At 38.9% G+C, this 14,427-nt stretch overlaps 1 protein-coding gene across 1 annotated transcript in view; it reads right to left on the bottom strand.

The window, feature by feature from the left end:
• Positions 1 to 14,427, bottom strand: part of sema5a (sema domain, seven thrombospondin repeats (type 1 and type 1-like), transmembrane domain (TM) and short cytoplasmic domain, (semaphorin) 5A) — a 178,351-nt gene that overhangs the window by 131,837 nt on the left and 32,087 nt on the right. Inside the window, exon 2 of the mRNA XM_014002365.1 lies at positions 283 to 491. Coding sequence (XP_013857819.1) covers positions 283 to 430 — 148 coding nt within the window. The 5' untranslated portion in view covers positions 431 to 491. The remainder of the gene's footprint in view (positions 1 to 282; positions 492 to 14,427) is intronic.

The following is a 14,427-nucleotide window of genomic DNA, read 5'->3' as shown; positions in this document are numbered from 1 at the left end:
TTTCGTCTCTCCTCCAAGAGACTTCTTCAGTCTGAGAGTTTCAGGCAAAATTCAGGCTTTTAAGCCCTGCCTCCATGTGACTGACACTCACATCACATTTGTGAATCTAACTTTCTTAGAAGTAAAAGAGACATGAAGAGAGGCTGAGGTGGATATAAATAACATAAGTGAGGAGTTTGCAGAAAGATGGAGGGAAAGAACAAACACACACACACACACACACACACACACACACACACACACACACACACACACACACACACACACTGTTTGAACCCTCACCTGAGTGTGGAATGAGTGGGTGCTCGGACTTGTGGCAGGGCGACTCAGGCAGAAGCACTGGCCCTCTCCTGCTGGCCACGCCTCCGGGGCGCAGGACCAGCAGGCACTGCAGCAGCAGCAGTGCATGCTGGGTAACGGTGCGTCCCATGGGGGCCTGGGCTGGGCTTACTTCTCCTTAGGCCTCAGAGGCCAAAAGTAAGAGGACACACCTGGAAAGACAGAACGAGACAATGATAATAGGGTTAAAACAAACGTTTGAGTGGTTTTTTTTTTGTCCTGAACAAATCAACAGTGGGAAGCAACATCACTTCCTCTTTTAAACAGCCACACCAACACTTAGGGAGTAATGAGCTTTGTAAAACTGCTGTTGATAATTTGAAAATGATCATCACCCTGCAAAGTTATAAYAAAAAATAGTTAGCATTTTGGTTTGCTTTTTTTAAACAAAGGGAGGCAATACAGTCCACAAATTGCATACTGTAACTTACACTCATAATTGACAGCCAAAGAAAAAAAAAAGGGGGCGGGGGGGGGCAACTTTCTAAAGGAAAAGCATKATAAGTGTGAAGAAAAAACTCTAGGATTCAGTTTATAACACATCAGGCCACTGGGGGCGTCATTTGCCCAATCTGATGAACTTAAATCCGACGATTTCTTTGCCTGACAGGCCATAATTTTGAGGCTTATTAAAGCTTTMAAACAATGCTGTGGTCCTATTTGTAGCAGTTTTCTTGGCAAACATCAGGGTTTTCATTCACCACAAGTCAAACTGGAGGGGTGGGTTCCCCCAAAAGGAGGTGTGAACATTGCAGAAAGGCTCCGCTCTACAGCTCATCTATCTCTTGCGTTCACAAAGGATTTACCTCAAGAGACAAAATGCAGCATAAGTAAATCTTAAGTAAGGAAGGGAAGTATGAAGAGGAGGGAGTGTGAAATGAGAAGCTGTGCAGAGTTTTTGCTGAGCAGCAGCAGTGTGTGCGCTTCTTACTGGCACCGAGAGACTTTTCACCTCTGACACAAGGTGCATAAATCCAACGTGGTCTGTTTTACCTCATCCACCTGAAGTGTGTGTGTGTGTGTGTGTGTGGCTGTCGTCTGTCCCATTACATTTAAAATGTGTGCTATTTCTTCAAGACTTTAATTCCAGTGAAGCTGAGTTTTGTTGTAGGTAACAGTGGGGTACAGGACCAGTGTTTTTCTGGTATTATCTGTAGTGTTAGTCAAATATCTCATGGATCACTGCACAGATTTTAAAAGTAATCATTTAGATGTACACCTAAAACTGGTGTGCAACRATGTTTTTTTCTTTGCAAATCTATCAAGATAACCACCACTTMTAAGCAAATTTAAAGGGGCTTTATCATGTAAAATCAACTTTTTTGAGTTTTATATCATGTTATGACGTTATACTCTCATCAAAAACATGACCAGCATCTTGCTTTGACTCATTCAKGCATGTTAGAGAAATCCTGTAGTGTCCTGAGGCAGCYAGGCAGGGGAGCAAAATGACTGGTTGGGACTAGAACCACCTTTTAGGATCAGCTCCTCCTCTGGGCTGTCTCCAAGTCAAGTTTCCTCATTACAGAGAGTGTTCACATTGTCTATGTGTTAAGATTTGTAACTTATTACGATGTATGTGTGAGTGACTGAAATAATCTTACAAGCTGAAACATCACCTCTTTAATCGCTTCGATTCTTTGGAAAACTTACTTCCTGGTCTGACAGTAGGAGTCATATGATCATGAGATGCAATTTTCCAAAACTAAAATTGTATAATGTTGCTGTTTTTTAAGTTATCATTGCAACAAAGCATGCTACAATGCTCCAGCTTTTAAACAGCAGAGAGAAGCGACTATGATGATGTGCTGAAATGGACGTGACAGGATCTGAATGAAATTCTTAAAGAGACAGAGGCCAATTTCAAGGCGTTTAGACACAGTTATGATGAGAAGTTAAGTTTGTTTTTGATTTAAACATAAAAACAGCATTTTAATAACAACTAAAGGTGACATAGTTACTTTATCATGATATATAATTTCGGTATATGCCTGGGAAACACAATATTGCCCCTTTAAAGCTAAAGTTTGATGTGGTAGTAGTTGAGAGCTATCTTCAGCACAGACTCTGAGCATGACCTCTTACGACTCTGTATGAGATTGTGCAGAATGTTACATTCAAGATTTGACCAAAATGGCTACAACCTCATCAATTAAGAACATGATCTGTAAAAGTTGCACAGACCGTGGTGGGTGATAAGTATTCCTTCAAGGAATGCTAGCCCTTTTTCTTAAGTGTTCATACACAGTCTTTATATGACTGACATGGAGCTTCCTGGTTCTCCTCACAAGTCAATGAAATTCTTTGGCTGCTGTAAATCTGTTGTTTTTTTCATTCCAGCTAAATGTCAACATTATGTAATACATAGGGAAGATTCATGCAGCCTCAATAAATAAATAAATAAATAAATAAAAAAATCCATTGCTGCAAGAAAAGCAAGCGTTTGCACAGCTGTTCCTGGTTTCTTTCATTGTGAGAGAAAAAGGATGAGCTGTCTGCACCACCTACATCATTAATTTTTAATCATTAATACAATGCTGTTACGAAGAATGATTCATGCTGTAAGCAACAGAAGCAGGAGCTTTTTTTTTTACACCACATCATGAGCAGCATGTGTAACAGCCTGAGGATATTATTGGAAAATCATTTGTCTCATTTTCAAAACGTAGCTTGAATTGCAGAAAATGCTTCATTTTTTTTCACCATGCACCGGAGCTTTTTATTTGTTGTGTAGTCCAAAACAAGAAGAAAAATAGAACAATGCTCACTTCATGATAGAGTTGATTTAGTGTGAATAGTAGGTTGCAAATAAGCAAAAAACTATTCATATTGTGTTTGTTCTGTGAAGGCAGCAGAATAATAGAAACTCAGCTCCACTGAAAAAAAAACAATAAAGCAAAATAAATCCTGAGGTGGTGGAAAGATTTGTTCTCCACAGGCAAACCTTGTCTCTGTTTCTTTTCCTGAAATATGGATCCACCTTGGAGCTCTGAGTGGCTCTGAGGTGGAACATGAAGTAATTCTCCAGTTTTGCTTTCCTTCATGATGGTGTGAGAGTTTATATTTCAATTTCTTTCTTGAATGTAAAATTTAATCTGTTTTTAGTGATTATGCTACTTGAGCCAGAAGCCTGTATGGAATTCACTCTACAGTGCAGTAAGTTGAGATTTAATGTAAACTTCGTCTCACCTCCGAGCACAGAAAGCAAATGACAGCCAGCAGCTCGCTCAAGTTTATTTCCCCTTTTCCACTTGGTGGCTTCCATATCACCTTTTTTTACTCTTTATAAACCGCTGCCAAAAGGTAAAGCTGGGTGATAATGTTTTTGCCTGTGTCTGTTGACAAAATATCAAATGAACTGCTGGACAAATTCAAATGAAAAACTTAAAAAAATAGTCCTTAAAGAGACATCTATAACAGATCATCTTTTGCTCTACCACAGTTCAAGAGGGCTGCCACAGTCACAGGGTGTATTCACACCAGGAAAGTCCTATTTTTGCCTTTGCTGTGGTTTGCATTCACATTGTGCTTTTTGCAAGAGGACTATAATTTACAAACAAAGCCACGCAGGTGATGGTCAGTCCTCCCATTGGACAGAAATGACAGGGGTAAAACAGAGCACAGACCAGGAAATAAAGATGGTGTTAATACAACTGACTATGAACATCAAGAGCAGCTCATTCAGTGGCTGTTTTGCAGTGATATATTTATAATTATGGGGCAGTGTTTTCAAATGCTTGCCGCAACCTAAGGAGACGAGATGCTCTGTGCTCAGTGTTAGCGTTAGCAACTCCGAAGGGCTAATGTTGCTTAGCAACGGTGGCTCGTGATGTCCAAAAAGACGCTTGTTTCCTGTTTGGTTCGAGGATGGTCTGTATTCACAACAGAAGTGAACTGCACCAGAGTTTGTCTAGATGCGGACCGAGACCACCTCAAAAACGAGTCTGTCTGGTCCGGGTCTTTCCACCTGCATAAAAGGTCCAGACAAACTGGGGAAACAAACTGGTCCATTTAAAGTGGACCAAATGTGTCAGGTGTGAATTCACCCTTTTTTTCTCCTGTTTTTATTTTTTCCTCATCTTCCCTTGTGTGGTTTTTAGTTTTTCTGTTGTTRAAAGGTAGCACAACTGTGTTTGCTGCATGACTGGTTTCACCTGTTCCCCCATGTTTGCCTTGTAGGTCTTCTTGAATGGGTGTTTCTTAACTGCCCCCACCCCCTTCCCTGAATGTACAGCACCTTGTGAATTTATTTCTGTGAAAGGCGCCATATAAATAAAACTTTACTTACTTTACTTCACACCCTAAAAAACCCCCAAATAATTCAATTTTACAACTACTGTGATTGATTGTGTGTGCTATTGTGAAACTCCTTGGTAAAACTTCAGCATTAAGTGTTGGAGTTGATCCTGTTTGTTTTTCCAACCACTTGACGGAATATACAAAATTTACAGAAAGCGACCGCTACAGCTAATCAAAATTAGCCAAGAGAGAAATGTTTATAAATCAATTAATATTTAAATTATTGAGCTAAAGCTTGATTTTGTAGTAGTTGAGCCTCAGTACCAACACATATTGTGATTTTGCATATGATTGTGCACAACTTCAATCTTAAGTGTTATTGTTTACTTTATTAATCTAAAGGATTATTAAACATGTACCAAAAAATGTAATGCACAATTACAACACCAATGCAAAACTCTTGTTGAGGAACTAAAAACCTTTCAAGTCCAATACTGTCCGCTTTCTAAGGCACTGGAAAAAAAAACAGGCAATACAAGAAACGTGGGGTCATTTTTAAAGTTTGACCAAAACAGCTAAATCTCAGCTCTGTTCCTTCATGGGATGATCTTTGTCTAAAACTCTGGCATGAAAGGCTGCATTCTGCATGGAATGTGAGGCCTTCACGTATGTTTTGCTTTCATTCATTTAAAAAAAAGAATTTGTGTGCTAGCTGCATCGACTGTCTCCAACAATGCTTTTTCTCACCAAAAACCCATTTCACTTGTTAGTTTGCTGACTGGAACTTTCTGCTCACCATTTGTCAGACACTCCTATAATCTTTCACGTCTGCATTCACTTAAAGAAAATATTTCATAATCTCCCCGGGCGCAGAGGTGAGGCTGACTGAGGAAATCAGATTAAGGTTGTTTTTACAGTCTTGTTTAAGTGTGTATGGGGTCAGAGATTTGAGGTGGATTTCTGTCAGCATATCTTGGACACACATTTGCACACACACATGCAAAACGTTAGCTGACAGGAGCAAAAGTTAGAGCCAGCAGGTTGGGTACCCTTTGTTGGCCTCCCCCTCTCAAAACCTCACATCATTTCAACTACACAAACATACACACACACAGTATGTCCTTCAAGCTGAAAAATGGACAGTTTAAGCACTTTGTAACGCCTTGCTGCTGAAAAGTGCTATATAAATAAATTTTTACCTTACCTAACCTTTGAAATCTTATTTCTAAAGCAAATATATACCCACTGCCACGCAAGCTTGTGTGTCCATTTTTCTGACTGTTAACAAAATATCTCCTGAACCACTGTTGGATTTTAATTAGCATAAGCGATGGATGCACAGCTACAACTGATAACATTTTGGAGTCAACCAGTGGTGAGCAGCACTAATCTAAAAATTAGTTCCATTATCCCTATAGCACTAAAGCAGGGGTGCCCAAACATTTTCCCTGAAAGGGCCAAAATAAAAATCAATCTGAGGGTGGTGGCCCAAATTCAATAATATAATACACGAAACGCAAACACTTCAAAAAAAGTTGTATTTTTATGATTAAGCTAGCAGCCAGTGCGGTTGCCCACATTTTTTGTTTGTGTTTATTTTTTCAGCCCCAGGACATGGAGAAAATTCAATGTTTTCTCGGGCAGCAAAGGCTCATGAAACTTTTCATAATTTAAAATTTGAGGATATGTGGTCTTATAAGGTATGCAAATCTAGATGTGTGCTTAGATCTAATATAAATGTCTGTTAAAGTAACTTGTATTTTATGTTTAATCGTAACATTATTCAAAGATAAGGTGAGCACCACGAGTTAAAACTATCTGCGTGACAGCTCCTTGTACCTATAGTTGGACCAGTGGTTGAAAAGACTAAGTGTAAATACAGTGTTTCTACATAAGACAGGAGATTACAGTCTGGTAACCAGGATAACTGCTCGTGGGCCAAATCAAATGGCTTGGCGGGCCAAATTTGGCCCACGGGCCCCACTTTTGGCACCTCTGCACTAAAGCAAATATTTAGGTTCCCTAATTAAAAGCACTAATGCACTGAAAATTTAGCAAAAGCTAACTCTAAAGCACTAAAATAACCTAATCAACCCATGAACATTCTTCAACAAATAACACAAGTCACATATTGCCATGTTGCTCTGTTAAGACTTATCATTGATATTCCACAGCTGTATTTGGGTTCATATATTGTCAATATATTGTCACCTGGTGGATAAGTGACACACATATGAACAAAATGCGTGACAGCTTTCACTGTCAGCTGTTCACAGTAACGTTGATCAATAATATTTGTAGACCTCAGTTAGTGCTTTTAAATTTAGCCCATAAATTTAGCAAGTGCTAATCCACTAATAATTTTTTAAATTAGCAAAAGCCCTAAAGCACTGATCAGGAAATTAGTTCTCATATTAGTGCTTTAGGGACACTGTGCCCACCACTGGAGTCAACCCAATTCAAGATGGTCGCCCTAGATAATCGACTTTAGCCAAAGCAAAACTAAGGTTTCAGTCTGACAAACTGCAGTTCTTTATATTGGAAACTTGTCACTGCCACGCGCTGTAGGCTGTCACAATTCATAGGTGCCTACTCATGCGGCTGACAAAACCCAGAAAAAGTAGGCTGTGTCCAATGATATCCCAGGATTTATTGCACCGACAGCAAACTGAACAGGAAAATTACGAGAGCAGAGATTTTTCTTTTTTATCTGGCGAGGTTTGGAAAATTATCACAGAGCAAAGAATTCATTTTTAAATGTATGTTTAACAACTGAGCTGAAGAAATTTTTGCTGCAATACTGGAGCTAAGTCTAAAATATTAATTTTTATTTTTTCAGGTGTAACTTTTTTTAACAATGCTGAATTTTGTGACGTTATATTGTCATATTTCCTGAGAAAGAATCTATTTGGGCTGCAAGCCTTGAACTGGAACACAGCCATTGATTAAATCATTGATAAACTCTTTAGGACTTACACTGTTGTCATAAAAATATAGAGTAGATGGACTATTTTTTCTAATGTGCTAAACAATTTGCACAATGAGAGACAGATGGGAAAATAAATTCTTCTCAAGAATGTTCCTTCTTTACAGCTGGGATGCTGTCGGGACATTTGTCGCTGACGTTATGTGACCATACTTGGTAGCAGAAAACTACAGATTTAGGAATACTACACAGTCGTGTTTACGTTGAAGTCCATCTGGTGCGCTTGCCTCGTTCAAACAAATGAAAAAAAGTAGCTCGTCGTGGAATTACAAACTAAACCTGCAGCTGCCACAATGATGGATGGACTTCACTGCTTCACAGAGTTTAAGCGTTCACTGAAAGAGGTCTGAGCCTCACTGTTTCATTACATCTCATTTGGTTGGTTTTTTTAATGACTTATCACTGATAAAACAATGCATGCACCTATTTGCAGCTTTACTGCAAAACTGACAGGAAATAAAGCGAAATCTTCCTGCAGTTGCTAGCGTGCATCTGGATCTACTGAAAACTTTCAGCCCAGCCCTTAATGAAAACCTTGTCACATGGTGAAACAAAGATCCACGATACATTTTAATATCCGACACATAAATTTGAGGACTTGTGAGACCCAGCGATAACCTGATTTATGTGTGCACGTGCGGCTGCGTCGCGCTTTTTAATGCAAGTAACAGAATGCAGACGGCAGTGATTTAAAAGCAAATTGTCTGACTTGTTGCATCATTCGCACGCAGTGATTTGTGGTGGATCCTTCCCTCTCAGCTCGCCACACGCCACCAACCGGTCCCTGTGGGGGGGGGAACCAAAAGAGTTTTCCGTGCTGTTCAGCGGTTTAACTCTAAATCATCTCCGGGGCATTAGCACGCGCCTTCACCTTCACCTCCTTCCGCTCGCATTCCTACATGTAAACACATGCTCAGTACAGGTGCGTTTGTGGCAAACACTAATATCACCCAGGGACCTGGTGATGGATAACATCTTTGTCCATTCAAGGCACAGCACACAAGTACTGCTGGCCACATAAAAATTAATCATGGGGTAAATAGTGTTGTCATATAAAATGCATATATAAAGCAGTGCGCGAGCAGGATGTTAAGCTATAAAGCCTCTTTTATTTCAGCTTTATTTTAAGTAAACCTCTCTTAAYATTGATTTGTATTTGCCCCATTGATGCACCTGTTTGCTTATGATTGATCACTGTGCTCTCAGTGAAGGTGCAGGTATTTCTTTTTTGTTGGTGGTGGAGTCTTATTTTTTTTTTATTTTTATTTTTTTGTCTCCAGTTGCAATTTTCAATACACTTACAGGTTGGCCTTCTTCCGTTTGGAAGTTGTTGGGTTTGACAGCCTGAGCGGGTGACAGAAGACATACAAATTGTGCTCGAGGGATAAAAAGTCCAACTGCCATGTTGTGGTTATGGTGAGTGGGGGTCTCGTAAGTGGACCCATTGCTCTCCCTAAAAAGGCACAGAGGTTTAATCAAATATTTGAGTCCCTCAGATGGACAGAAACTACCATGTTACATGTAGAGCATTTATTTAACACATTTGCCTGCCAAATTTMAATTTCCATTCAACCACACCACAAAGTGCAACTTTAATGTGGTGAAGGGTTGACATGGAGACCTCACATAAATTATTTAGGAACAAAGATGGCTAAATCTATTGCTATTCTGTATAAAGTAGGGAGTTATTTAATGATAAAGCACTGTATATGTTGTATAATGCAATGAGTCCACACCTGGTTTATTGTATTGAAGTCTGGGGGAAAGCATTTCGGACAATTACAAATCCTGTTTTGTTATTACAAAAAAAAGAGCTGTGAGAATTATTACTGGAAAACATTGTCGTCACCCATCAAATTCATTATTTTGTAAATTGAAAATATTGAAGTTCTTTAATTTGGTTGATTATAATATTCTACTGGTTATATAAGGCACACAAAAACACATTACCTTTAAACATCCAAGTAAATTTTGTTAAGGGGTAGAGTTGTTATAACCTTAAAAGTGACAAAGATATTTGTAAAACCCAAATTCAGAACTAGTTTGAAGGAACAGTGTGCTTTAATTCAAGGAATAAAACTATGGAATAATTTGGGGAGTGATGTAAAAAATGCAGGATCACTGTGTACGTTTAAGAAAATGATAAAAGYTGGATTGCTAAAGAAATACGAAACAGTACAAGGTGTATCTATATAAATTGTTGTTCTAGAGGGATTAGATGTTCTTGTCTTTTTGTTTTTGTTAATAACAGATTTTTTTGTTATATTAACTTATTCTAAAAAAGGGCAGATATAAGATTTTTTCTTCTCTCTGCTGCCTTTCATTTCATTTTATTTGTGATTTTAATATACATATATATTTTTTCTCTTATTTTTTACATTTGTCTTTTTATTGTATAATGTATATAAAATTATTTGTTTTGTTTTAATGAAATGAATAAAGAATTGAAACTGAAACTGCATGTCAGTACCTGTAAACTACTGACCAAAACAATTTGACGAACGGACCTCAAAACCCCACAGCATTAAACAATACCGTTCTGTTGAATTCACCCAATTCTCCGGCTTCCCATTGTGAATTTTACTCGGAAATTATTTCAGTAACTCTAATAGAGCCATGCAAAATCCGGACGTTTATTTTTCTAAACCTGAATTGAAGTTCAGCCTTCAGAGCCTTGTTTTGTCATTCTTTCAAAGCCTCTGTTCAAAACGTGTTTCCAAACTCCTGCTGTGAAGCAGAGAAGTATTGAAATGAGCAGAAAAGATTTGGGGACAAAATATCCTTCAGGTTTCATTTATTTTTGGTCCAAATTTCAACCCCTTCTGAAGATAAATATATTACTGTAAAAGACGAGAAATAATGGCACCAGATAGGATTTTGAGTTTGACTGAAGTAAGCAAAATGTAGTTTTAATTTGATTTAACTGTYTAAATGTTTATAATAAGTCAGCATGGTGGCTCAGTTGGTAGAGCTATYGCCGCTAAGTAAGAAGGTTGCCGGCTCGAATCCTGGCCAGGGACCTTTCTGAACTGTTTGCATGTTCTCTCCATGCATGCATGGGTTTTCTCCAGGCACTCCAGTTTCCCCCTTCAGATCAAAAACATGAATGTTGGGTTAATTGGTAACTCTACRTYGTCACTAGGTGAAAGTCAATGGTTGTTTGTGTCTATGTGTACCTGTAATGGACATGTGATCTGTCCAAGGTGTACCCCACCCYTCGCACRGTGAYTGTTGGAAGATGGTCACCAGTGACCCCCAGAAAGCAAGACGCAAGCTAAGATAATGGATGTTTTCCAACGTTTGGACTAATTTGTCCTTCAAACCATTCCTTGACCATAACAGTAAGCATAATCTGATATTACAAATGGGATTATCACACTAATTCAGAGAATTTTATGGAGTCTTGTACAGGTGCTCCTGTACTGTAGCTTTAATGATTTTAATGYAAATAAACCTGGATACATTTTTGACTGCCTTGCTCATTACATGTAGATTGAAGGACCTTGCAGCAAAATGAAAAAGTAGATAATGACATCTTGGGTAGCATGTATGTACAACACACATACACACACACAGACATGTTAGGACGTGAGGTGTCAGCTAACTAATCTATTGAATTCTTCCTGCAGTAACGAGTGGAGAGAGGATCATATCAACACCACTATTGATTTTGTCTTAGGGGGACTTCATGATGCTTAAATTGCAATATACATAATGAATAGGCTCCCAAATAAATCCTGGCTTTGTATTTGTCTCACTGACACACACACACACACACACACACACACACAGGGCTCACATGTAACAAACACATTTGTCAAATGTGAGTGGTGCAGCGATGATCCATCTGTCCAAACACAGTCAAGGGAGTGTGAGATGGGGTCACACCACAGTGCTGATAGATGTTTTTTTCCCTCTCACTGATCACTCTCTGTGGCCAGACAGGACATACACACACATGCACACGCACACAAGTAAAATCCACCCAGACTTTAGCTTTAGACCACAGCACACACAAAGACATCACTGAGCTACTTCATAAAGCTGCGTGTCTGTGATGCAGAGCACCTATGTTTGTGAGTTTGGACTCGACTGATTGGGTGTTTGCCCATTTATCACTCTGTCTATCAGGCGGGTTATTGCCAGTTTTTTGTTTATTGTTCTGTGTCTCTCTGCCAATAGTCTTTTTTTATTTATTTATTTTTTCCTTTTGGCTTCTTGTGTTTTTAGACCAGAATAAAGTAATAACAGAGATGTTTGTCTTTTGCTTTGTTTTCTGAAAAGAATGACGATTTCATTTTATGAATATTACTCTTTTTTTAAAAACAAATAACTACTCAATAAAACAGTGATTCAGTCAACTAAAAAGTCAAATCAACCTCATACCAACTGGCAAACTAAGTGTTCCAATTRTATTAATTATGTCCTGCGTAATGAGGGACGACTGAGAGACCGTCAGCCCTGCGGACTGACAACTAATCGTAGAAAAGAACAAACCAGGGGACTGATTGACAGGGAGGCTGCTGAAGTGTCTGACTGAGTGACTGACTGCATAAAACACAACATGACTGACAAAGTGGCAAGTGTTCTGATTTTTTTCCTCTCTGAGTGCTTTAAGAACTGATTTCCCTGCATGTTGGGAGATTTTTCCATCTGTTAATGTTATCCGTTTCCCCACGACCCTCCCCGTCTACCTTTCATTGACCTTTTCCCTCTGTGTTTATGCTTTTAGTGCACCTCAGTCTGCTGGGTGTCTCAAAGGCTCAACAAAGCCGGGACACTGATGGAGCGATGATTTTTGCCATCAAAGAATTCATCGCGCCGTGGCAGCGCCCCGTTTCTGCTCGGCAACCCCCAGATCAGAGGGCAGATTAATTCCACGGGAAGAAATATTTGTGTCTCTAAAAGTAGGATGGAAAAGTGCGCTCGGATCTGATGGCTTGTTTGTTTCAAAACCTTATCTGCAGTGCACAGCGTGGCCTTTGGGGCACAAATCAAAGGTGCACATACACGATTTTTCCCTTTTCTCCCGTTCTCTCTCTCTCTCTCGAACACACACTGCCGAGTAAACATCTCTCCCAATTTTCTTGCCCCAGAATGCATTTCACAGTCTAGGTTCCTTATTCTCGACTGAATTTAGTCTGCACTTGGACTGAATAATTCTGAGCCACTGTCTTATCTGTCATTTCTGAAGGTCTTCCCATTTTTAGATCTGGTCAATTTTGCTCTGTAGAGGTGGACTATTTCATAAGAAGGGTGTTCATTTATTGTTTAAAGACACAAATTTAAAATGGTAAATGGCTTGAGTTTATATAGCACTATATCAAGTCCCGACTCCWAAGTGCTTTACACTTCAATCATTCAAACACAAATGTAATTTGAAATCAATCTAAAAACCAAAAAAGCTCAAAGTCTCTATTTGTTAAGCCAGTGCCTCACTAAGCTGCAACTGTTGAAGACTAGTTGGTGACTTAAAATTGAAAAAAAAATATATCAATTTTTTGGGATCTGAAACTTGGACATTCTGAGTTGTAGCCTCAGCTGTTTTCTTTCTTAAGAAGAGCTCCCATGCAGGTGTCAAAATACAGCTTTTGCACTCTAAAAAGTACAGAAACTAAAAGGTCTGAGGCGGGTTTGAGACAACCATAACAACTGTGACTTTTTTTAAAGAAAATATGTTGTTCGAACTTCAAACAACAGTGCAATAAGCCTTACATAAGAAAAAAAAAACAGTGAAGGTTTCGAAACATTTTGGGGTCTCTCTTTCAAATGCCACTCACCAACRAGCCCATCAGTTGCAGCTCGGTGAGATGCTACGTTTGTCTCAGGTTACTGTACATTCTGTGTAAATGCCCTTACTGTTTTGGTGGCAAAAGCCGTTAGAAGCAAAAGCAAGCTTTTCAGGTAGAGATCTTTACACATCCTGACCTCCAGAAAAGTTTATTTAACAATTTTTTTTTTACTAAAATCTTTGAACAAGAATGTCTTCAGGTGAATTTTGGATAAACTTATGCTTCTCCACTTCTAAGTAATGCTCAGCCACAGCTCAGCCTCTCATTTTTATTTTATTTTATTTTTTTCTTCAGGCTAAAAAACACAATGACTCTSAAACCCTCCAGAAGCTTTACACTATATTTTAGGAAAGCTTTTTTTGGCCAACCTTGATGACAAGCCTGACCACAACCATAGCTTTGGTCCAGATAAATCTAGGACAGAGATCACACACATTTGCACACACTCCCTGAATCATAGAAAAAACACACACAGACACTCTCCACTGATTTGCTAGAAAACACACCCAGYAATTTACTAAAACACACAACAGGTCCCACCCCAAGTTTCTCAAAGCCATTAAACCCATCTCTGTTTCATTAACGTAGCTCTCCTGACTTTTATTCCCCTCACATGCTTGAATACAATATGCACCATATGGCAAAAAAAGAAAGAAAAAAAAATCTAGCTTGCAGTGAAAGTGRCATCAAATTTTAAAAGGAGTGAAACCTTCTTGTGAATAACCCATAAATGCTAAGTGGCAACAATTACAAGCCTTGAAATGTTGTTGTGATTGTTGGAGGTAGTTCAAATTGACCGGTGTCACGGAAAAGCATTACCTAAGGGCTGACAGGGTGGCCTTAGGGTGCACTTCAAAAGCGGTTTCTTTCAGATTGAGGTCAAGGTAAGTTAAAGTCAGGACCTCTTATTTACAGAGAATTTATCATGACTATATTGTGCTTTTTTTTTGGCTTTTGAGGAYGGTACCACTGAATCAGAAAAAGCTATTTTAGTGGATTGCTAACTCATACTGGCACCAAGCATGGAAATAATTGGCACTTAAAGCACAGTAATTGCCATTTTCAAACACT

This window comes from Austrofundulus limnaeus, unplaced genomic scaffold, assembly GCF_001266775.1.
Source record: "Austrofundulus limnaeus strain Quisiro unplaced genomic scaffold, Austrofundulus_limnaeus-1.0 Scaffold12, whole genome shotgun sequence".
NCBI lineage: Eukaryota > Metazoa > Chordata > Actinopteri > Cyprinodontiformes > Rivulidae > Austrofundulus > Austrofundulus limnaeus.
The sequence above is the reverse complement of the archived record's forward strand: the minus strand, read 5'-3'. Positions and strand labels throughout refer to the sequence as shown.